The sequence below is a fragment of the Achroia grisella genome, unplaced genomic scaffold (assembly GCF_030625045.1).
Source record: "Achroia grisella isolate CSIRO2021 unplaced genomic scaffold, CSIRO_AGI_Agris_v1 utg39311, whole genome shotgun sequence".
Lineage (NCBI taxonomy): Eukaryota > Metazoa > Arthropoda > Insecta > Lepidoptera > Pyralidae > Achroia > Achroia grisella.
The window spans coordinates 21436-46072 of record NW_026712837.1 but is presented as its reverse complement, the minus strand read 5'-3'; the positions used below and the strand labels follow the sequence as shown (position 1 = coordinate 46072).

The following is a 24637-nucleotide window of genomic DNA, read 5'->3' as shown; positions in this document are numbered from 1 at the left end:
ATCTAGAGTAAACAGGAACATTTATACTCAAGTACAGTTGATATAATAAAGTCTTTACCCCACATTGCATTTTTATAGGAAGTACGCCTTAAAAGGGCAACTATACTAAACATGTTCCTGATGGATTGAGTTACCCCTGTTGAGAGATTAATTTACCCCAAAAGTCACGAAATATTTACGACACATAAACATGCAAGGGGCTACTTGTCGTATACACGCACACCTAAAAATCATAACGAAAAGCGTAATAATGTAATTAATTAAATGTTTAATACTATCTAAACAACCATTCTGTTTTCTTGCTATTGTATTGTCACAAATAAATTTTATTCCTAGCTAGTTAAGACTTATAACTCAGTAATTATTACGTACGACTTAGTGTGCGTCTGCTTTTTTGCATAAGTATTTCCGTACTCGTATACAATAAAATCATTAAATCAGATTTTGTTTGATTCAGCCAAATGTAAGAAACAGACAGACTTTCACATTTGTAATGTTAGTATGAATTACTATTCATAAAACCGTTTTTTCCCCAGGAAATCTCCATTGTATTATTAAATAAGCACTAGGGTTATTTTTTTCTATATATGGCCATATACTCAAAATACATTTCTTCCTAATATTACGATACTTCGGTTAGCTGAGTAATGGAATTCCTTTACAGAGTGGTCAAAAACATTTATAAATATAGTTTAAAGTATATATTAAAATTACACAATGCGATATCACCAACGTAATATCAACCTTCAACACCTTTAAAGAAACCCTTTGTGGGCAAACGATGAGTCATCGTCATCATGATTGCATTCAGATGCACCTTTTGTTTAAGTTCTTTAAAGTAATTAACCATCAGTTATTAGCATTGTCTGTTGACTTAATATTGCATGCAATTAAATATTATTATCATCATACTCTATTCGTTTTTTTTTCTTATTGATTAATCTTTATACTAATTACATAAAGTTCAAATTTCAAAACCATCCTCGTTTTCAATGTTTCACTGAAACATAACTTTTTGGAACATGTTCATTAGCCAACAACCGATTCATCATAGTTAAATAAGCAAGAATCTACCTTCTTATATCAATTATATTGTTGTATTGTACCATTATATGTGAATGATCTGATTACTAATATATTTAATAAAACTTCAATGTACAGAAACACAAATAAACACACACATATATATGTGCCACTGCCATATTGGCAGTCTTTACAAATTGTGGAATTTTCTCCCAGTCAATACGGCAACCAGAGATGAATGTGGCTACTGGCTAGGGTATTTCCGAAAAAACGTAGAATAAAATCATCGACACCGGCTTTTTGTACTTTGTTTGCATTTCTGAATTCGGCTTATGCTTTTGTTAATTATATCATTAGACTTGAATTGTTAATTATATCATTAGACTATGTAATTCAGTAATAAACAAGCCAACGCGACAAATTGCTGGGGAATACAACTGTCGACTACGACTCTATCCATTAAACTACAACAATTTGCAGGAATCGTAGCAAAGGTTATTCTTATTATTATTTCAGACAAACAAGAACATACATATATACAACATAGAACATATATAGGTATATACAAAAATAGCTGATCCCGCAAGTTGTTTTACCATATAAATTAAAATCGCTATTAAAATTAGAGGTTGATGGTAAAAGGGTGAAAATTTAAGGCTGTATGTATTTTTTAATGCCACATATTGGATAAAACTAAAACGAAATTGTCGAAATATGAAAAACAAAATTTAGGGGTAAGCCACCCTTAACACTTAGGAGTATAAAAACTAGTTATAAACCTATTCTCAGACCTACTGAATATACATACAAAATCCGGCAAGCCGTTTCGGAGGAGTATAAACACGAAACCTGTGACGTGAGAATTTTATATGTATTAATTAGATTAGATAACAAGAACTGAGAAATATAAATAAATGTAAGCACTGACTTGACTTAACTACCGTACTTTCGCAAACAGGAGACATGGTTTCCGTAGTGTAGCGGTTATCACGTGTGCTTCACACGCACAAGGTCCCCGGTTCGATCCCGGGCGGAAACAATGCTTTTTACTATTTTTTAACTATTTTTTGATAATCTATACAGAAGTTTGCATAAACGACCTCCTCCATAGTTAAATATTTTTGTTACTTTAGAAAATTTCAAAATTTTGCTTTTTTATTATAGTGAAAGATCGACAAATAGTTGTCTTTTTTTAATCACGATTTCCCAAGAAATGATTCGCCTCCTCCTCCTCTCCCTGCTCCCAGATGTTGCAATATAAATTTTGAGAAACTGTTATGGATTATAGACAAGATTACTAGTTTGGTTATGTTGTCGTTATACCTACTTCTAAACCTACTACGACTTATGCGTGAAATTCTTACACAATTTCCTACTTCTGTAGAATATTATAAATATGTGTAGTATTCAAATAAATGTTGGATAAACGACTAATTAGACCTAGAAAGTGGTGTACCAACTTGTTCAGAGATCAGAGTTTCTAACATTAAGCTGACCGCAAACGCGGAAGGTGACCTACCCACGTGGTACTCGCTATTTTCCTGTACATTTAAATAATTTCGTGACACTGTTCATAATGAAGTATATTTTATTAATAAGAACTTGACGAGTGGGAATATTCCGAAACCGCCAATTTCGTTTACTCTCTACGATACATTTTTGTAAAACAGTTCAATTTTTTTTATATACACACTTGGGGGTTTGTTTGTAATGTAAACTAACAATCCCATTGCTAATGTACATTACATGTCATACGTCTGGTCGACATTGTTGTCTAAATGTCTTTATGTGGTTCCCTTAGAAACCATCGTGGTAAATTGCGATTTGCTACGATGGGCTAACTGACCTGACTTCATGCTCATCTTATCATTTTCCACTAGTGCTCCGCCAGTGTAAACCGTTAGCAAAAGTGGCAGGAGCATCATTCCATTATCATCCATCAGAAAGTACACACACACACGCACACGCACACGCACACGCACACGCACACGCACACGCACACGCACACGCACACGCACACAATTGCAAATTAGGTATTTGCAATAAAACTTGCAAATAATATTAAAAATTCTTCCAACATACTTTTGACAACTTGTTCTCCCATGTACCATGACTTCCATGCGAAAACCGCAGACGGGTGTACCTACTACCAAAAGACAATTTTTTTTAATGAAGGAGTAAAAATGCGGAATTCCCTTTTTTATTACACACTATGTAACGGACGCGACCTGTTTGACTAGGACGTGGCAGTACATCATTATTTATCATATGGAATATACATATTTTAGTATAGCATATAAATGCAAAAAAAAATGTTTTACGAAACTATACCTCCCATTCGTTCCAGGGCGCAACATATAATTCAAGGACTTATTGATATGTCCTACCCATACACGCTATTGTTTACTTTTGACTTTTGTATTTATATCCCGATCGTATAACAGGTTAAAAACAATGACAACAATAGAAGTATATATAACGTTAGGTAATAAAACAAAACAGTAAAGTGGTAGTAACAAAGATACATTTATCTGTATAAGCATGTTATTATATTTATTTTTAAGTAATATTTATGTAATTCTGTTAATAAGTACGCGGTAGGGGATTATAGGTCAACGGCCTTTGAACGCGTGACTTGTGGGAACTTGGCGTTTCAAGACGATATCAATATTATTTAAATTAATTTTGTTGATAACCCATATTAATATCATAAAGACGTAAATTTTGTGTGTTTGAATATTGATAATTATAACCTATTGATGAGTACTACTGATTTCAAAATGTTTTTATTTTTGGATAACCTTTTATTGAGGAAGGCTAGGCACAATGCTCCTTGCTACTTCCTAGCTACATAGGGGTATGGCCAATTAGAGCAAAAACTGCAATAAACTGTTGCAAAAACTGGGACATTGTGACGCAGACAAAGTTGCCTGGGTCAGCTAATGTAAGAAAGCTGTGTAGTTCAAACTGTAACACAGGACCACATCTAGGGAGCCTAAGAAGAAAAATACATTCTTTGTTAATCCTACACTACAAGAAAACAAAACTACAATTTACTAGGATATACATCTTTAATAACTTGGGTCATAGATTTTTCCTAGGGTAATATACCTGAATTTTTAAAGTTACAGTGAAATCACACATGCTTTAAGATTGAAACACAATGTAATAAACTTGTTACATTAAGATAAAAATAAATAGATAATAACTACTATTATTAAATTCAACAACTTCATGAATCATGTCAAGGGTTTTTTTTGTTCAAATGGAAAATGCAAGCCTGTTACTTGCACTAGCAGCAAGGGATGCACCATAACAGGATTATAGGATGCGGATAAAGTCTGGTTAGTTAGCCCATTGTGACAAATTCACCAAGAATTAATGGCAATGGTTTTTAGAAGGGAACCGCATTAATTAAGATTAGTATGGCTGAGTAGCACACTTTTTGATAAAGTCATTTTAAAATAAACAATACACTCTATAACAATCAATATACAATGAAAAATTCAACAATATTATTTTTGTGATCACAACAGTTACCATACTTGATGCTATAAGTAGCAAAAATCTTCTCTTAATATTATTCGGTTAGCAAAGTTAGAATTCAAAACAAGGTCCAAATAATAGGATGTGATTTGGGATGGGAGCTTAAATTCCACTATAATTCCTCTCTTGTTATATTACACTGTAAAAATACAAGTAAAATATGTTATGTATTTATTATTATAGTGTATATATATTTACATAGTGGTGAGCTATGGGCTACCCCATGCTGATGAATAAGACAAATTTAATATATGCCAATGTGTTTAAATTAAAAACATTGAATAAATTAATAATATATTATCAAATTTAAAAATTGTTTAAAAAAAGTAGATTAGTACTATATTGTAACTATAATAATAGAATCGTATTATTTTATATAATTTTTGAGAAAACGAACATTTAAAATTTTTTTGGAATATAATATTTTTTCTTTCCACTAGATATTATTCATATTAAATACCTATAATTTAATGATATAGGAGCAGCTCTTGTACTGTGAATTATATGCAGTATTAATTCTAAATGAAGTCCTAACAAATTGTATGACGCATAATCAATAAATTCCCGGAACTACTTTTGGTCAGGCAACAGTAGCGATAAATTTGCAGTAACATCAGTACAATCGTAGTGGAACGTAACGGTTCTACTATTTTTATTTATATACGAGGTACATGTACTGTAACAGATACTTTTCTTGTCATATTATAATAAAAAACCTTGTTTAAGATACATTTCAGTCACATTTTTGACAATTTCATGCATATAAACAATACTCACCGGCGACAGGTGACACTGCAATGATGTGCAAGCAATAAACCAAATTAATTATAACACAGATTAAAATCAAATACACTTGAAATAACTTTGGCAACTCCGTTAGTTAACAAATTCACATTTAATGTTTATTATAAACACTGATTACAAGTCAACAAATAAAGTTTGATATAAAGTAATCACGAACAAAAACACAGTACAGGTGGTCGAATATTCGTGGAGTACGCAGTGTTGCCAGTTGACAACTTTATTTTCCCTACAAATGTCAAGACTTTCAGTGTTCGAAAAATATACTCATTATAATTATATTTATTAAAGATACCCTACCTAATCAATTATTATATATTATGTTGTATGCCTAAAAGGAATTACTTTTTTTCGTACATCTGTTACATCTCTCTCGTTTGAATAATGGCACCCATCAACCATAGAGTCCATAGACAACATTTCATTCGCACATTCTTATTTCCGCAGAATTCCGTTAGTACTTATGTAAATAATATGTATTATTATTATATATTGCTATCAAACTACATACAGAATTTTCGCTATAGGGTTTCAATTATATCTAATTTTAAAGTGGATTTAAAATTATTACAAAGAGTAAAATCGAAACAGAATATATACGAAATTTCTTGCTGAATGAAAGCGAATAAATTGAAGTAAAAAGCCAAAAATAATTTTACGTAATTCCACTCAACGATGGAGGGATAAACAAGAAATCTCATCAGTTAACCAGTGGAGGCCTGACATGATACAATGCTAGCAATCAGGGCTATCAGTCCCTCAGTTTGTTTTACTATACCTCCCAGTCAGTGAGTTATATGATTCTTCTGTAAAAATCAAATAAAAGTACTCATGTATATATAAAGGTCAAAAAAGAGCTATCAGTAAAGTTATTTTAAATAAATGGTTATTTTTAATACAGGTAGGGATCAAACAATATAAGGACACTGCTATTTAAAGACATTATATTTACTTAACTACATATTTTCTTATAATTAACACATTAGATCTGCTCAACCAAGTTGTGTTTTTGGTGTACTATATGTGCGTTTCCTAGAGACTTTCTTTCTTTGGACTTGTAACTGGTTTAGTTGATTGTAAACTTCACTCCAAATCTCACTTTGCTCTTCCATTGGTATAGTTTTCCTAAAAAGAGGCATTAATGATTAATATACTACAATTGTATTGAATGGAAATAAAAATAAACATATTCATACACTACTATGTTTTATGTAGCTTAAATCCATATATACCTATACTGTAGCATTAAGTCATATTTCTCCCAAGGTTTCTTCCTAAGCTCTCTCCTAACCCTATCTTTTTCTTTCAAATGTTCCTCGATGTTGGAAACACCTTTGAGTTCTTGCCTTTCCCATCTTTCTAACCAAGGTTTTGGTTTCAGTTGTACCTGAAGACAAACATAGAATCTTAGTAACTAACTTGTAATACTTGTTTGGCACAATTCAGTAAAGCAAATAGAAAATTTATGAAGATGATTTCCATGGTTATTCAGGTATGCATTATATAAAAAAGTAAAGGTGATAAAAAAAATGACACATAAAAAAAGAAATAGTACATACTTGAACAGGGTTGATTGGCACAGGTGTTCCTTCTGGTAATATTTCGGGATCCATATCAAATGGGAATGTACTATATTCAGGCAGAGCATCTCTTAAATATAACAATTTATCATCAAGTCGTTTCTCAAGACGTAATACTTGAATCTGATGAATGGTTGGGTCATAAAGATCATACCTCACCTATAAAATACATTTAATTTTGTAATTAAAAAAAAGAATTCTCTTTACAGTCACATGTTTTTTAAATAGTGAAAATAGATAATGGTGATCCTTATGGCTCTCTGAATGATCACTTGTAGACTAAATAATAAATAAAGAGATGGAATAGAGTATATTAAAATTTATTTATTTATATATACACAACTATTATTACAGGCATATGTCTGTATTTCACTATTGTACTGGGCACATGCTCCATATAAATAGTGCAATGTATACATGCATCTAATGTTACAACACTTGTTAAACATGCTATAACAGTTTTTACTAGCAAAAGGAGATAGCTTTCTTACATTTGTTTTTAAAACTTTTGTAAATCATCAATGATGGTTTGTTAAAAAAAATACCATTTTCTTATGTGATATTTTGATTAAAGATATTCCATTTAAAAAAAAACTATTTTTATTCATTATTTTATAACAGAGGATGAAAATGTTAATCATCAATGCCATACCATAACATACTTTACTAAACTATTATAATTATTATTTTCATATTCATAGAATTTGAGTCAATTTTATAACAAACCTCTACTCCCTGATGATCTACAACATTCCTAAGAGTAAAATCTGCACGAAGTCCACATCCTTTTCTTTCAATGCATATGCCCACAAACCTGTTGGTCTTGCTTTGAGCATGGGAATCGGTTATGGTGACAGCAAGAATTGATCCTAAAAAATTCATTTTCACTACATTACATAACAGATAAATAAATTAATAAAGCTCAAAATCGTAACAACTTATTATAAAAGAGGCTTAATAAATTCAATTTTTTATGTAGCCTATTTATTATTATACAATCTTAGCAGGTTATTTTACTGAAACAGTTGTGTGAAGAAAACAATTTGATAAAAAAGACAAATAGAAAAATATTCTGAAATTATAGACCACAAAAACAGTTTCGAGGTTTATAAACAATTATTGTATGTAGTAAAAGAACACTAAAGACACTTGCCAACATAAAATTCAGGTATGTCAATTTGATTTCTTCTTTTTAACATATCGGCTCTCTCCAGTTTCTCACGAAGACTGTTTCTCCACTTAGGGTTCGGATCAGGTAGAAACTCAGGATATTTATGTCTGTGCTCTAAAATAGGATTGATTGGTTTTCGGCTAGAACGCCGCTTTACATCAATTTCAGATTGTTCTGTGACCTCTGCTTTTTCAGGTAAAGTAGAGAAGGATAAGCAGCCTGAAATATAGTTAATAAGTTATTATTAAAAAGCTTCATTAAAAAAATACTAGGGAAGTAAATCATAGAAAAAATATAACCTCTTCGCATAATCCATTTTGAGGTAGAGATGATGTCGGTAGTTTTCCTTAGAGCCAATGCCATTGTAAACATCAAAATGTTTACTTAAGAGAATTGATTTAATATTTCCTTAAAACTGAAAGTTTATCATGCCAATATTTAATCAGTTGAATTTCATAAAAATATACCAGAAACGAAATCGTAAATCCAAATGACAGATGAAATTGATTGACAATGACATTTATTGGTGTTCTGTGACGAAGACAGTTCATAACAGATCATAGAAATTACACTAATAGTACAGATAACATAATATTACATACTATAATAATAATATATATGTATACCTTATGTAAAATTCTCGTGTCACAGTTTTCGTTCCTATACTCCTCCGAAACGGCTTGACCGATTCTCATGAAATTTTGTGAGCGTATTGAGTAGGTCTAAGAATCGGCCAACATCTATTTTTCATCCTCCTAAATGTTAGGGGTAGTCTACCCCTAAATTTTTTTTTTACTTGATGGCAAAACAACGCTTGCCGGGACAGCTAGTATAATATATAATTGTATATCTTATCCACATGTGTTTAGGCAAATGTACAAGATCATACAGCCTAATTCTCAGTAATTTTTATATTGATATTCTAAATTCTTTACAGTGATATCTTTTCATTGTTTATTAGAGACTGTACTATTTCCATGTTTCATATTCTTATATAATATTACTCCAAGGGCATTAGTAATAAAAAATTACAATATATATAAAATTCAATTAACAGTTTAATTTTTATTAAATTTTTGAACTGTTTGACTCAGTGAACGATTGATTATTGAAGTTGTCAACGTCAACACAAATATTCGACTCAGCATATTGATTTTGTTTATTTGGTTAAATCTGTGTTACATTGTTCCAAGAGAGAATAAAGTTTATATTCGTTATTAAAATCCATAGTATCATCTATTTAGTTTTGTTCTAATCGTTTTGGAAATATATATGTCTTCAATTATGCAAAAGTGTAGTGATGATAATATACCCTTAGCGGACGACGATCCACAAGTAATAATTACAGACGATGTAGAAAACAACCATATGCATCTAGATCACGGTCGTTCTATGGACTCTTTACCTAGTTCCTACACGGGAGGCTCGTCTAGCCCTGGCCTAAATGGACCGCCCAGTTTTGAACCAGATTCAGGAATAGATGAACAAGAAGAGAAGGCTAGATTAATTTCACAGGTTTTGGAACTACAAAATACTTTGGATGGTATGGCATAAGTTGAAAGATTATTTTTTCCTTATTTTATAAGGTTCTGAAATAGTTGTAGTCTATATTGTGTGTTTGTTTGATATAATTTTTGACTTTAGTTATATATAGTTATAGTACACATAATTTTTTACACACATTCATTTATTGTGTACACATGTTTTGTATACAGTATAGTTTGATTTTTTCCACTACATGACAAATAGAAGAATTATCGCTGTGTATCATTCATAGACATACATTTTGTTATTTATCAATAGACTGCATAACTGAGCATGTAATTAATAAGTTTTATTAAGTAATGAATATTTAATGGTGCACTTGCTTGCGCTAAAGATCTATATGTAGGTCAATGAGCCTACTAGTCCTGATTATTAACAGTTCCATCACTCCCATATGAGTATTAGGGTTTGTAAGATGTTGTTCAATATTTTCAACTTTACCTCAGGTTCTATAAATTTTAATTAATAAAGAATAACTGGCGAAGGCAACCAAATATTCATTTAACACATTAAAATTAAAAAGCTATTCTGTTGTAATAATTATATTTTGTTTTTGTTTTTCAGATCTTTCACAAAGAGTGGATTCAGTGAAGGAAGAAAATTTGAAACTACGGTCAGAAAATCAAGTACTGGGCCAATATATAGAGAACTTAATGTCAGCATCATCAGTATTTCAGTCTACCACACCTAATGTTCATAAGAAGTAAAGCAAACAATGGCACATATTTAATAGGATAATTTATTTTATTTTATTAAACTGCCAGGATTTATGTAATGTAAAGAGGCTTAGCTTTAAAAGCACTGGTATTATAATACTTATAATAATTATTTCAATTCAATTGGGAAGACAGCATAGATATTTTGATGTGTTGTTTTTTATATTCTTGTCTCATACATGTAGTTTGATAGAAACATGATTTTACAGTGATTACAAAGTTATGCTCAATGTCACACTGGTTGGTATGTAAAGTATCATATTTATCTACAATATTACCTATACGGCATTCAAATCCATTGAGGCTTTGAAGCTTGATTGAGTAACAAAATTCCAAATAATTATAAACTCACAATTATAGTATTGGTATGGTTATTATCACTATTAGATTATTTTACTACAAGCAAGTTGTCTGTAAGTTGTCTCCCCCGTTGAATGCATTCAGCTATAGCTATATTTTCAAATAATATAATTTATATTTGTGGACTGTGCTATAAGAGAAATTCTTGAAATTGTACAGAAATTATTGTTTATAGAGTGAACATTGCTAGTGCACTGTATATTATATATATATATTTATATGAATATAGCTATATTGAAAAATTATATAATATAAAGAAATTCTACTTAAATGGTGATATATTGAATGTTCTATTTCATTATTCATAATTTACATTCCATTTTTATTCACCTATTCGAGAAAACAAATAAAATTGTATATTAAAGACAATAAAAATAATACTATTCACAGTTTTTGTTCTAGTTTGGATATGTTGTAATATGTTTAAATGATGTATGATGATATCATGCATAATTGATTATTTTTGTTATATGCTCTATATAATTAAAACAATATACAACAATACATCATTATCGAGTTTGAAGTGAACATACATATATTTATTATCCTAATTTAAGTTTTTACTATAATAGCTTTATTTAATTTTAAACATACTTAATTACTGTTGTTTAATCTCATTAATTCCAGCTTAACAATAATATAGTTCTTAAGAATTTCTGCAATTAAATTTTGTATTCATTATACCTATTTACTTGTTTCTTTGCATGACCATGACATCTGTTAATCTCTTAAGCATTTAATAGTATAGAAAATGTTATAACAACAATATCACACACCTAATACAACACAGCTTTAAATCGGATACCTATCACATTTTTTTTAATCAAATTTATTACTGCAGTATAGAATTTCCAAAATTTGTAGTTTTTGGAAATTGTATTAAGTGTGCGACATTAACAATACATAGTATTCATGATCTTTGTTTATAATACATCCAAATAAATGCAATTTGGATAGATAAACACATTATCTGTATAATCTTTAAAACTCGCGCCTTCTCATTATTCCGGTTTTTACTTGAATAGAACACAACAAAATAAGTACCTCTTAGTTCTCTTAGTTCTGTGGGATTGTGACAGATTATATATCTTTAAAGATTTATGCTCCAAACCTTAGACTCTCCAAACATAGTTTATAAAAATCTAAATCAAGATTTATCGTCCTATTTTTAGTGCCATGGATAAAACAAAATGGAATGGCAATGGTACAAAGACAATGATTTTATTTTCACATCCCTATGTCACTAGGGATGTGAAAATCTATTCATTGTGAACCATCTTATTTTTTCGTTTTTCCAATACCACCCTTGGTTGAGTCTAAGATTGCGATTGTGGAATATTAGTCGACTATAGAAAAATAGATTTATAAATAGTACTGAATAGATTAAAAAAATAATCGTAGTACAAAATAACATTGTCGCAGAAAACAATTTTCTTTGGAGTTTGTAATCTTAATGAATTTATGGAGAATCGATATCGATTTCACTATTAATATAAAAATAAGACACAATAGTTCGCAATAACAATATGAGCGAAGTATAGGTTGGCAGTTTTTTTTTATAGATAATAATGGAATGATGCACCCTCCTGCGCTAACGGTTTACGCTGGCGGGGTACCAAACTGTCAATCCACCAAGAATTTATCACGATGCTTTCCAGAGGGAACCGCGTGGAGGTCGACCTGATATGGTACATTGCTATAGGTTGGTAGTTAGTTTGTCAACAATACATTCCTTTTTTATTTATCATTTATTATGATCTATGAAGGAACACGGAATCACCGTAAGTTGAAGAACAAAAATTAATAAAAGTATTTTACTTATATGAATGTATTTGAAAATATTTTTAAGTTATCAACACAAAAAAACGAATCTATAATAGATTCTTTTGCGTGAAATATCCATACACTGATTCGATTCAAAACTTTTATAAATTAAAATAAGGATTAATAGTTAGTAGTAACAGTTTATTGAATTCATAGATGACAATCTACGTCAAGTTACACATCATATATTTTATTAAAACTAAAGAGTTTATAACATTCGTCCATCCCTAACAAAAGACTCGTTACCATGCGAGTCCATCAAATTATGACAGTTCTGTAATTAGACGTCTTGGTGGCTTGACTTCGCGCTTACTACGACGTAACCCCTCAACTGCTGGTTTTTCAATATGTCTACCCACGTCATTTGAATTGGGTGCTAATACACTCGAATGTTTCGGTGTTTCATTATTACACGCAGTAGCCAAAGTCTCGATTTGGTCTCTAAACTCTAAAGGAGCAGTCTCTAATGATATTTCCCTGTCTCTTTGAGGAGATATTGGTGTATTGTGTTGCATATTCTGGACATCTTGGGTATGGGCATTACAGGACTGATTTAACGGAACATCCTCTCTTTCAATTACACGTTTTCTTATTTGATCCGCATGGTATTTCTTTACCCCAATAGGTGTATTAATTAAATATGAATAACGATGTGTACGACGGGCTACTGTGGCAGGCTTCCATGATTTATTGTCTCGAGAGCATACAAAAACAGTTTCTCCTGGATTGAAATATATTTCCTTGTCATGTTCAATGTTAGCTTGAAATTGTTTGAAGCGGAGGGACATTCTAGGATTTGGTTTAATATTGTCTAAGAGGCAACGTAGTTGTCGTCCTAAAAGTATTTCTGCTGGTGATTTACCAGTATCGATTCGAGGAGTAATACGGTAAGTAAACAGAAAGTTTTCCAAACGTTTTTTTAAACTTAATCCGTCACTAATACTAGCAGACATCCTGGTTTTGAAAGTACGAACTAGCCGTTCAGCCAACCCGTTCGTTCTTGGATGGTAAGGTGAAGACTTAACGTGTCTGATACCATTGTATCTGCAGTATTCATGAAATTCTTGAGATGCGAATTGAGGACCATTGTCCGAAACTATAATTTGTGGAAGTCCAAGTGAAGTAAAAATAGTATCTAGTTCACTGCAGAGCCTGCTTGTTGTGATTGTAGATATTGGTTTAATTTCGATCCATTTGGAAAGTGCGTCACATAGCACCAACCAATATTTGCCCTCAAAAGGACCCGCAAAATCCACGTGAACTCTCTCCCATGGCTCATCAGGCACAGACCACGAGTACACCGGCAGCTCCGCCACGTTAGGGCGATTTTCTTGGCACTTAGAACATCTCTTTACCCACATATCAAGGTCATCATCGATTGACGGCCACCACACATAAAAACGGGCCAGTGCTTTCATGGCAGATATCCCCGGATGTCCATTGTGAAGGAATTTCATTATAGATCTTCTTAGTGAATATGGAACTACGATTCGACCTTGCCACATCAGGATCTTATCTTCTAATGATAATTCACAACGTTTTCGTGAATATGGCCGCAAGTCTTCTGACAAACCATCTAAACGCCATCCAGTCTTTAGGAATTCAGTGACCTTTTTCAAAATAGGATCTTTTTTTACTTCGCCTCTGAGAGTTTCTTCGGATATAGGTAGATCATGCAATTTGTCTGATTGGTGGCGTGTCACTATTTTGCGAACTATTTCTTCAGCAGTCGATGGTTTTTCATATGGATTAGGCATTCGCGATAGATAGTCAGCCATGACATTCAGTTTGCCTTTTGTATATGTGACATCATAGTTGTAACTACCGATCAAAAGAGCCCAACGGACTAGTCGATTGTTGCATAACTTAGGTAAGTTACGCCGAGTCCCTAGTAAATGTATTAAAGGTTTATGATCAGTAACTAAAGTAAATTTCCCGCCGCGTATATATTGATCAAATTTTTTAATACCAAAGAAGATCGCAAGTGCCTCTCTATCAATAACTGAATACTTAACTTCTGCCTGTTTAAGTTTTCGTGATGCAAAAGCAATTGGTTGTACAGTATCGTTGGTTTTATGATACAAAACAGCGCCAACACCTTTCTCAGATGCATCACAAGCTAAAAACAATGGCAAATTTTCATTAAAAGCAGCAAGAGGTTTAGAAAGGGTGATTAATTTTTTTGCTTTACTAAATATTGTATCTTCTTTTTCTGTCCACTGCCATTTACGGCGATTTCCAGTTAGGGTATGTAAATCTGCGCATATGCTATGTAAATGTGGTATGAAACGTTCGTAAAAATTAACTAATCCTAAGAAAGATCTAAGTTCTTGTGGGTTACTCGGAGACGGTGTTTTCAAAATAGCTTCTAATTTTGATTTCGTAGGACGTATACCACTTTTGTCTATAGTGTGTCCAAGGTATTCAATTTCTTTTTGAAAGAAAGTACATTTTTTTAAATTTACTTTAAGACCAGCTTGTTCCAGCTTTCCAAGTACTACTGATAGTGTTCTAAGGTGATCCAAATCATTTTTACCGGTTATAGCGATATCATCAAAATATACTGCAACATTTGGAATATTATCAAGTAGTTTGTCAAGAAAATGTTGAAATATAGATGGAGCTGTCGAGATTCCAAACGGCATTCTATTATATTGGAAATATCCTTTATGAGTTGTAATGGTAAGGTATTTTTTTGAGTCAGCTGCAATTGGAAACTGTAAATAGGCATCTTTTAAATCTATTTTGGTAAATTTCTCACCATCTGCTAATTTTTGTCGTAATTGATCAAACAGTGGTATTGGATGTGCATGTGTTATAAGAACGGAATTAATAGTGCTTCTATAATCACCACATATTCGAACTTGTCCATTTGTCTTTACGACATTAACTGTGGGTGTTGCCCATTCAACGGGTGTTATATTAGGATCGACTTCAGTTACTATTCCAGTGTCTACCAGTCGTTTCAATTCAGATTCAATATTTCTTTTCATAGAGAATTTAACAGGTCTTGGAGGGAGATGTTTTGGCTGTGTACCAGGCCTAATATGAATATTAACTTCGTAATTCTTTACTTTGCCAAGACGATCATCGAATAGTGTTTTGTACGTATTTAAAACTTGATTAAGGGTCGTAGGTTGTTGTAGTGTACGTATTGTATAGACAGGTTTGGGAAATTCCATTTCAAACATTTCACTCCATTGTAGACCAAAGAGCATAGGATCAGCTTTCTTCATAACTATTACTGGCAAAATCCTTTCTTTATCCTGTATTTTTACTGTTACGTCTGTCAAACCCAGTGATTTAAGTTTTAAATTTCCATAAGCTCGTAGTCGCGGTGCATCGCCTAACGGAGGAGATCCTATCTGCTTCCAGAAGTCGGCGCTGATGATAGAATAAAGAGATCCTGAGTCCCAATCCATTGTGCATGACTTTCCGTTGATCATAGCGTCAATTTTTTTACTGTCTTTATCACATTTATTTTGAATTTTATACACGGAATGATGTTCATCCTCCGTGTCGTCATCGCTACGGTCTGAGCTCCTTGACGTATAGCTGTTGCTTCGTGGGGAATAGCTTCTTTCAATTTTGTGTAACCTTTTATTGCCTTTATGTTCCTGTTTACTTTCGTAGGTTAAGTATGCTCTACCTGTTTTTATACAGCAGCTGTCAAAATGTCCTTTGTAATTGCATTCTTTGCAAGTGTTATCTTTAGCTGGACATTCATTTATTCCATGTTTCTCTCTCTTTCCGCAACGACGACATTGACCAGGGCTTAGTCGTCTTTGTTTTTGACCAGTATAATTATTCTTTTTTTTGTTAACGTTGTAAATGCCGATTATTTTTTTATTTTGATCCCCTTCCGCTAACTCACGTGATTGTGCGACTGCAAATATTTGCGCAAATGTTATTTCCTTTGTTGTGTCCTGAAAGTTTTCTACGAGATCCGGCCATTTTTGTTTTAAATCTATTTCAAGTTGTGTATGGTTAAGACCAGTAGCAAAGCGGTCACGAAGTTGTCGTTCTAGTAGTGTGTCGTTATACCCACAATCTTTGCTTAATTCTTTTAGTCTATTTGCATAGTGTTCCATTGATTCATCATCCTGTCGTATACAATTCCAGAATTCAGATAGTGCTCGATATCTGGTTTTCTTAGTGCGGTATAAGTCCATTAATTTCTGTTTAATAGCATCATAAGTGCTCGATTCAAAATGAGGTATAAGTGCTACTTTAATTTCATGGAAAACTTCCGGTGTTAAACAGTTAAATAATAGGTCTTTTTTAACCCCGTTGTTTATGTTGTCGTCTAATATTTCGCATTTTATTTCAAAGTAATCGAAGAAATTTTCAACCGTAGTCGTTGACGGGTTAAATTTTTCACATTTGAAATTATTCAATATTGATAATTTGTGAATACCTGATGTGCTAGAAATAGGTGTGCAGGGCGTATCCTGGCTGTTCGAAGCCACCACAGGCGTCTCCGTGGGGCAATGTGCATGTTGCGTAGTTGTTGTAGCTAGAAGTTTTATTACTTCAGTTAATTGATCATGTTGTGTGCGTTGTAATTGCAGGAACTGTTCAAATTGTTCTTTATCCATTTTATGTCCTCGTCGCCAACATTTTATAAATTAAAATAAGGATTAATAGTTAGTAGTAACAGTTTATTGAATTCATAGATGACAATCTACGTCAAGTTACACATCATATATTTTATTAAAACTAAAGAGTTTATAACAAAAACTATGTATCGATTTGAATAATCTATATTTTTATTAATCTATCTGGATAGCTATCATTGTCAAACTATTAGCATGGTTGACACATATGTGACAGTAATTCTGATTTGATTTTATTCATTCATTCACTGCGTAACGCGTTGTTTTAATGGTAGTATTCACGGTACATAAATTTTAACAAAATAAAAGAGCTTGTTGTTTGCAGGTCTAATTGTGTGTATTAATTCGTTTGTTCGTATTTCTCTTTAATTTGTTTATTACTAAATATTGTAACCCAACATTTAATTTATCAAATATGCCCAAAAAGCTTAAAGTTGTAGTAAAATCATTGTATTCACATGAAATACGCAAAGATGTAAGTTTGGATAATCTTAAATCTCTGAGACTCGAAGAAGCCTGGCCATTTATTAGAGACGAAATTGAAGTAGAAATAGGAAGTAGTAAGCTGATTTGTATTCCGCATATAACAGAAGCAGTATTATATGAAACGACATCTTTGTTTGTACAAAATGAAAAAGAAATAAATAGTAAAGTGTTCACACCACTGGGGCAACTAATTAAACATGTTAATACGGAGAAATCAAATAAAGACTACTTGAAATGGCTGGAAGAAGGCGATTTTAACGATCCAGACTTTAAATTTCCACACGAGAGCGTCAAGGTATATTTTATTACTATTTATTACGTTTTTAGTAGCTACTTAGTTTTGGTAGTATTGTAGTCAATCATTTAAGTAGAATATCCCACCACCAGTAATATATTACTAGATTGACTCATTTTTATTTACTAATTCCAAAAGTTGACATTGAAACAACCTTGACTCTAGCAAACATAGGACTGTTTTCTATGATATATTATTACATTGGTTCTACTTCCCATATAGATGTTTTCAAAGAATTGCCTGGGAAATTCTTATTATCTGACATTGAAGCAAATTATATACCAATATAGCATTCTGAATATTTTATAAACAGCTGTCATTCTTCATGTAATGTAATCAAAATATAAATAACATTGCTTGCTGACATAACAAATTATAAAAGACAACTATAATATAGTTTTTATATTGTATTGTGTGTTTACAATCTCAATTTACTTACTGGACTAATATATGTAAAAATAGTTGTATATATAAAGTAATTATTCATAAAATGAGTACTGCTAACTCATGAAAATTATGTATGTGCTACTCTATTGAAACTGATACATTTATTTAGAGAAATACATACTGTATACCTGACTTATTCTTGTAAGTTTTGGATATGTTATTTTTTTACAATTGCTGATGAAAATTTTGAAATTGGAACTATGAATATCATATTGTTTTTCTTTTTAATTCATCAGATAACATTGCAAGATGAGACGAACAAAAATAAAGTGAGAGTGATTATGGTAAACTTCACACATACTTCAATCCCAACAATAAGAGAGTTGGTCAATAATATATATTTGGATGTGGAGAACAATAAAGGTATGTTTAAATTAGAAGCAAGTGCAAAATAAAAAAAACTTTTATCGTGAATTAAATCATAACATTATATAAAGTATAGTAATTTCTAAACCTTTTTGTCTAGGTACACATAAATATAAATAATTTGTTCTTGAGAAATTTAGATTAAACTGAAAATCTCATATTGATACAAGTTTTATAGAATACTTCTACTATATGTGTACTATAGAAAATGGATTTAATAAATTGCACTAGCTTTAACTCTGACTGAGTTGTTAACTAAATGTTTTATGGTGTGGTAATTTTGTTTCAGACTTGAAAGGTAAGAAGTCAGTTTACATGGTCACAGATGTACTCATGGCCAAAACTATAGAGTTCAGAGTTACACGAGGCACTTCCTCTAGAATATTCCACCTTGGAAATGCATCACCATTAGTTTTTCGTCTGGAAGAGTTTATGATTGGAGATGATGGAAAACTTATTTCAAAGGTATGTAGGACAAGTGTTATATTTTGTTAATATTATAAACTAACTATACTATGTGTATTCCCCCATGAGTTACTTGTAAAAGTAATAAGTGTTAATCTGGCAGGTCACAACCTGTCTCTGTACAATTTCATTCAGTCAATTCCTCACAGCTTTTTGTTACAGCAAGATACTGGGCTGTAGTGCTCTTTCTTTTGAATTGAATATTTTTGACACTAATTATAGTAACATGGTATATATAATGTATCAGAGCAATCCTGTCTGAACATATTCTTTATGTGCACCAAATGTACTTAAAAAGTTCAATGTTTTAGCATATTTTCCTTTTCACCAAGTAAAAAAATACCAATAAACTAAATAAATATTGCTTTTTGATAACAAAATTCTTATGTAATCCTTGATTCATATGTCCATCATATTATCATGACATATTTACATGTTATAAACATGACTATATGTAAAATAAAATGTTTGCAAAGTTGTCTATGTTCTGAATGTTGCTGTTCTGAACAACATACAACATATAACAATTTAGACTGAGATTACCATAGTAGCAGCCTCTTCCAATTAAAAAGGAATTATTTAAATTTGGAACTCGTTTTTATCATTCATTTTTAATTCAATGTCTCCTAATATATAGAGGCTGAAAATGATATTTGAGAACCTGCATTTTTAAATCTGTAGACTTAATGATATAATACTTTGTTTAAAACATAAGTAGTATTCAATATGTTATCTCAGTTTTACTTTAAAAGCAGTGCATGTTATATACACTTCACACTTAATCTATTTACCGATAATCAACTGATAACATGTTAACTTCATTAGATGTTACACTTAAATTATTTTACAAATGTTAGCTAATTAGCATTTGTTATATTTTGCGTTATTTCTTGTGACAGAATAACAACTTGTTCTCAAAGAAACGGTATTGATAGGCACTCTAAACCAACTCGTGCAAATTCATCTGCTTTGGAAAGTATGTAATTTCCCCGTTTTCTAACATTTTTCATTTATGCTCATCTGTTTGGGGTGCTGAGCATATTCATAGCGTGTTATATAGCCTATAGCCTTCCGAGTTAAATGGGCAATCCAACACCAAAATAATAATTAGATTAGTAGTTCCAGAGCTGATAATAATTACTACACAAACAAACAACCTTTTCAGTAATATAATATTTACTGCTTGATGGATTTATAATATTTTGTTTAATTCCGCAACAATTATAATAGCATGTGTGAGACCACAAATTCGGTGTGGAAACTGGACTACCGTTACGATCTTCTCTAATGGCGATCAAATTCCGACCGTTATTGAGTCTGCGCCTGTATTGCGACACGTGTTTCGCCTCTGAACGAGGCATTATCAGGCTTCAAATAGAGCTCAAATATAGCTTGGAAACCTAATGTTGACTCCTCGGCGACCAAACCGAGCTGAAGAGTCAACTTCTTCTTCCAAGCTATATCCGTAGCCGAATTAAACAAAATAATAAATAAATCCCTTAAAAAGTAGTTAGAATTGGACTTACGCAAAATAACCCCTAATTCGATTAAATATATATAATAATTGTTATAGGTGCGCAGGAATTAGTGATTAATTAGTATTTTGTTTTGTAAAGTATTTTTATCAAGTATGGATATTATTATCGTCAATCAGATAACATTCTTATCATATCAAATGTTGTGAATGACAACAAAAATACTCTACTTACTAGGTATTCAGGGAGAAAAATAATTTAGATAGGTGCTATATATATCATGTGATGTGTTTATAACAATATTATTATATTTGACATCCTCGGTAGTCTAGCGGTTTAGCACACCGCTTTACTTCAGATGGTCACGGGTTCGAATTCTCGCACGGTACAAGCATTTGTATTCATGAGTATGATTGTTTGTATCAGTCTGGGTGTTTTCTGTTTATATTATGTATGTATTTACAAAAAAAGTTTCTTAAGTGTTTATATCGGTTATCTAGTACCCATAACACAAGCTCTGCTTACCTTGGGACTAAATGGGGCTTTGTGTATTGTTCAGGGATATGATTGATTATATTAATAAAAAATAAACCAATGTGATTAAATGTTGTAATATATAATTCAATTTAATTAATTGGTCATTGACTTAATATTAATGCAATAAATCAATATCGTTAATTATCCTTCAACACACAAAGTCCATATAATGATAAGATATATTATTGAATCTTCTGATTATGTACTTATATTGGATATTATATCAATTACTTTGTATAAAACTGGCACATTTTTATTTATATTACTTGAAATCTCGTTAAAACCGTCTTATCAGAATTCAACACGCGTGATTTATATTTACTTTGTAGCGTGACCATTTTTAACTACCGTGGATACAAGATAGTAGTAGATAGATAGTAATTTTCTTTAGTCTTTGAATTCAGTAGAATTTACAAGTTGCAGGATAAGAGGAATAACATCTTAGTCGTTTTGAATGGAAATGGGGGTATATGATAACGTGATGCTATATATGTGTACAAGCTATTACCATCAGGATGTCCTTTAATTTGTTTGCCATTTATCTATCTATCTATCTAAATTTCAATTGCAGAAAAAATACAACACTATTTGTCATATTAAGAAAAATTGCTCTGATAGATAATTCTATTTTCTCTTCTTAATTCTAAACCACGCAACAGATTTTGATAGGAATTCCTTCGTTTCCGTTTTCGGAAGATATTTTAATGGATGATAATGAAGTGGTAACAGTTACCATAAGTTTGTCAAGTAGTTTTCCAGGGGAAACCACATGGAGATCAACCTGACATGTGTTACAATTACAAATACATTGTTAGCAATAGCGTCAAAAGTCCATATTACTAACAATCCCAATCTGCAGATTTTTACCAAGCAGAAGATGATACGCTACTGCACATCCTATGTGGTTGTAGCCCTCTTTTGCATGAACGAAATATCTCCTTTGGAAAGTATACACTATATCCTGAGGAGATAAAAACCATCGCTCCTAAGAATAGTCTTAAATTCTTGTCCCTTACGGTCTAAGTACCGCACTTTGAATAAGGATGAGCACAATAGATCTATACAAGTCGCAGTGTTACAGGTCATAGCACCTGACAATAGCCGAAATCCCCCATTAAAAAAACAATCTCTTTCCCTTTTCTGAAAGATTTATATGTCTAAAAAAGCACCATGATCCTACCAGCGGTATATATCTAGCGACCTGTCTTCGCTACACATTATTATGGGGTAGGCAGATAGTTTAGTGAGTAACTATTTTATTATTAATTTTATCTTTACAGGAACCAGTGGCGACAATGTCTAAGTCTCTCAACTGGAAGAAAGTGGACCCTTCTGACCAGCTTTACAATCCAGATAAAGAAACCGCCTGCAACGCTTAAATTACAACTAAGTATTTTAAGAAACAAAATGTCAATAAATATTTATTGACATTTAAGAAACTACATCTATCTAGATTACAATATATTGTAGCTATTTTTTAAAAACGCAGCTCAGGATATGCTGTTTTTTAATATAAGTTTATAAACGCATTAAGAGGTTTTCAGTAGATCACCGTTTAATAGAATCAGTAAAGCGCGAAAGTATATTTGGAGCAATAGGCTCGTTATTACTATCAGAAAACATATGATGATTTATACATTCAGTATATGACCAATTCTATAATGATTTTAATTTTTTTATTTTTCCTTTTTATGTGAGAAATTTTGTCGTTATGTCTCATATTGAGTATGTTTGTGTTTTACTATGAATATAGTGATTGGATTTCAAATAATAATTTATGTAAATTTGACTTTTGTGTAATACATGAATTTTTACATATATTATACGGCCCTAATTGTGTTAATATGTAAATTATATCCAGTTAATTTGCCTCTGTTTTGAGATCACAAATGAGAATTGTTATGTTTCTTTTTAATGAACCGTGTATATAGTGAAACCTCTTAAATTATCTGTATGCCCCCTTCAAAATTTCCTTTCCCAGGCATTTAGACTGTAGTTGATACAGTACAATAGAATACAATCACAGCAAATCTCTTTATTTGTATAGATGTGTTATAATATAAAATTATAGTTCTTAAAAAAGTCTAAATGTATTAGAGAAATTATGGAGTAAAAAAATGTATTTACTAAGTATTTACTGTAAAATTCAGTATTAATCACGTTTTTTTTTACTAATTTTGGATGTTGCTAAAGAGCTCACGACAGTACGAGGCCTTATCTAGGTACCTATTAATTATCAGTGATTAAGCATTAGGCACGGCATATTGTTATACTAAGCATACATGATGAGGCTGTCAGTCCACCTTTCAAATGTATAAGATATATTATTTAGTGTTAATATCCTTTGGTATAAACAAACCGCATCAGGAAAGTTATATATCCCGCTTTAAACTAGTTTAATCATTAGAATAACTTTGTATTTTCCAGGGTGTTATTAGGCCGAGGGCCAATACAGTAAAGTCATAAGATATGCAGGAAACGTATCCTGTTGATGACTTGTAAAGCGAGTTTTTATAATTCACCTGATTTCTGAACATTGCTCCATTATAGAGTATAATGCCGCAATGTTCAGAAATCAGGTTAAATAGATTTTATTAACTGTATTGCAGGCATAATCTTTAGACCGATGCCAGTAATTTGGTATTTCGATCAATGTACGATAATTCGAGTCATTTCGTTGTCGGAAAACTTTCATGTTGCCATTCGTCCTGTCTGAACCAGTTTCCGTTCTAATTGACTTTTGTGGCGATTTTATCAAAGACACCCATATCGTTGATTCCTATCGTATTGAGTCATTACTAAACTTTATAATATATAAGGTAACTCAGCCGTCGTGAATTATTACCTATACTTAATAACGTTAATAACTTTGACGATAGTCAATGAATTTATGTACTTAATTTATAATAATTATCTAACCGGAAGCGTGTTATGAATACGGTCTCGGTTATAGTAGCATTAGTTTTATTTAATAAAATTTTATGAAATGTGTCAAAAAAACTATTGATTTTATTGATTTGCAGTGAAACATCTTAATCCTCCAGAGTTACAAAGCATTAGGGGTAGGTACCAAAGACATTCCGAAGAATATAAATATTCCATTAATACACACACAATGCCTGTGATTTCCATGACTTTTAGTAATCAAATTGTTAATCCTTGTTTTGTTCTTTTTCCTTGTATCTTGTTTATCACTTGTTAAATAAATTGTAGGTACTTAGCTCATTAGTAAAGATATTTTTTGAAAAACTCAGTTTTTTGTTAAAGTTATGCTAAACTACTTTATAAAAACTGTATGGCTATTAAGTACCTTCTTTAGATTTTAGAGAAAACTAATAGTAGTAGTGGTATATTTTATCCACAAGTGGATAGACAAAGGTACGA

The 24637-nt window shown here is 31.6% G+C and overlaps 4 protein-coding genes and 1 non-coding gene across 5 annotated transcripts; 3 read left to right on the top strand and 2 right to left on the bottom strand.

Annotated features, from left to right (window-relative positions):
• Positions 1-1989: 1989 nt before the first annotated feature.
• Trnav-cac (transfer RNA valine (anticodon CAC)) lies at positions 1990-2062 on the top strand. The gene has a single exon. It is a non-coding gene; the product is annotated as a tRNA-Val (tRNA).
• A 4296-nt stretch (positions 2063-6358) lies between these two features.
• Positions 6359-8637, bottom strand: LOC131844090 (large ribosomal subunit protein bL19m-like). The gene is made up of 6 exons (XM_059192866.1): positions 8421-8637; positions 8104-8340; positions 7677-7819; positions 6930-7109; positions 6603-6757; positions 6359-6495 (listed from the first exon to the last, which is right to left on the bottom strand). Exons 1-6 carry the CDS (start codon positions 8491-8493, stop codon positions 6363-6365), a joined length of 921 nt encoding a protein of 306 aa, XP_059048849.1. The 5' UTR covers positions 8494-8637; the 3' UTR covers positions 6359-6362.
• Positions 8638-9254: 617 nt separating this feature from the next.
• Positions 9255-11608, top strand: LOC131844089 (short coiled-coil protein homolog). The gene is made up of 2 exons (XM_059192865.1): positions 9255-9664; positions 10231-11608. Exons 1-2 carry the CDS (start codon positions 9394-9396, stop codon positions 10371-10373), a joined length of 414 nt encoding a protein of 137 aa, XP_059048848.1. The 5' UTR covers positions 9255-9393; the 3' UTR covers positions 10374-11608.
• Positions 11609-12829: 1221 nt separating this feature from the next.
• On the bottom strand, positions 12830-15988 carry LOC131844092 (uncharacterized protein K02A2.6-like). The gene has a single exon (XM_059192868.1). The coding sequence runs from the start codon at positions 15986-15988 to the stop codon at positions 12830-12832; it is 3159 nt and encodes a 1052-aa protein (XP_059048851.1).
• A 1423-nt stretch (positions 15989-17411) lies between these two features.
• LOC131844088 (uncharacterized) lies at positions 17412-23242 on the top strand. Its single transcript, XM_059192864.1, has 4 exons — positions 17412-17963; positions 18647-18773; positions 19066-19241; positions 22534-23242. The coding sequence occupies exons 1-4, from the start codon at positions 17598-17600 to the stop codon at positions 22630-22632; spliced, it is 768 nt and encodes a 255-aa protein (XP_059048847.1). The 5' UTR covers positions 17412-17597; the 3' UTR covers positions 22633-23242.
• Positions 23243-24637: the final 1395 nt, after the last annotated feature.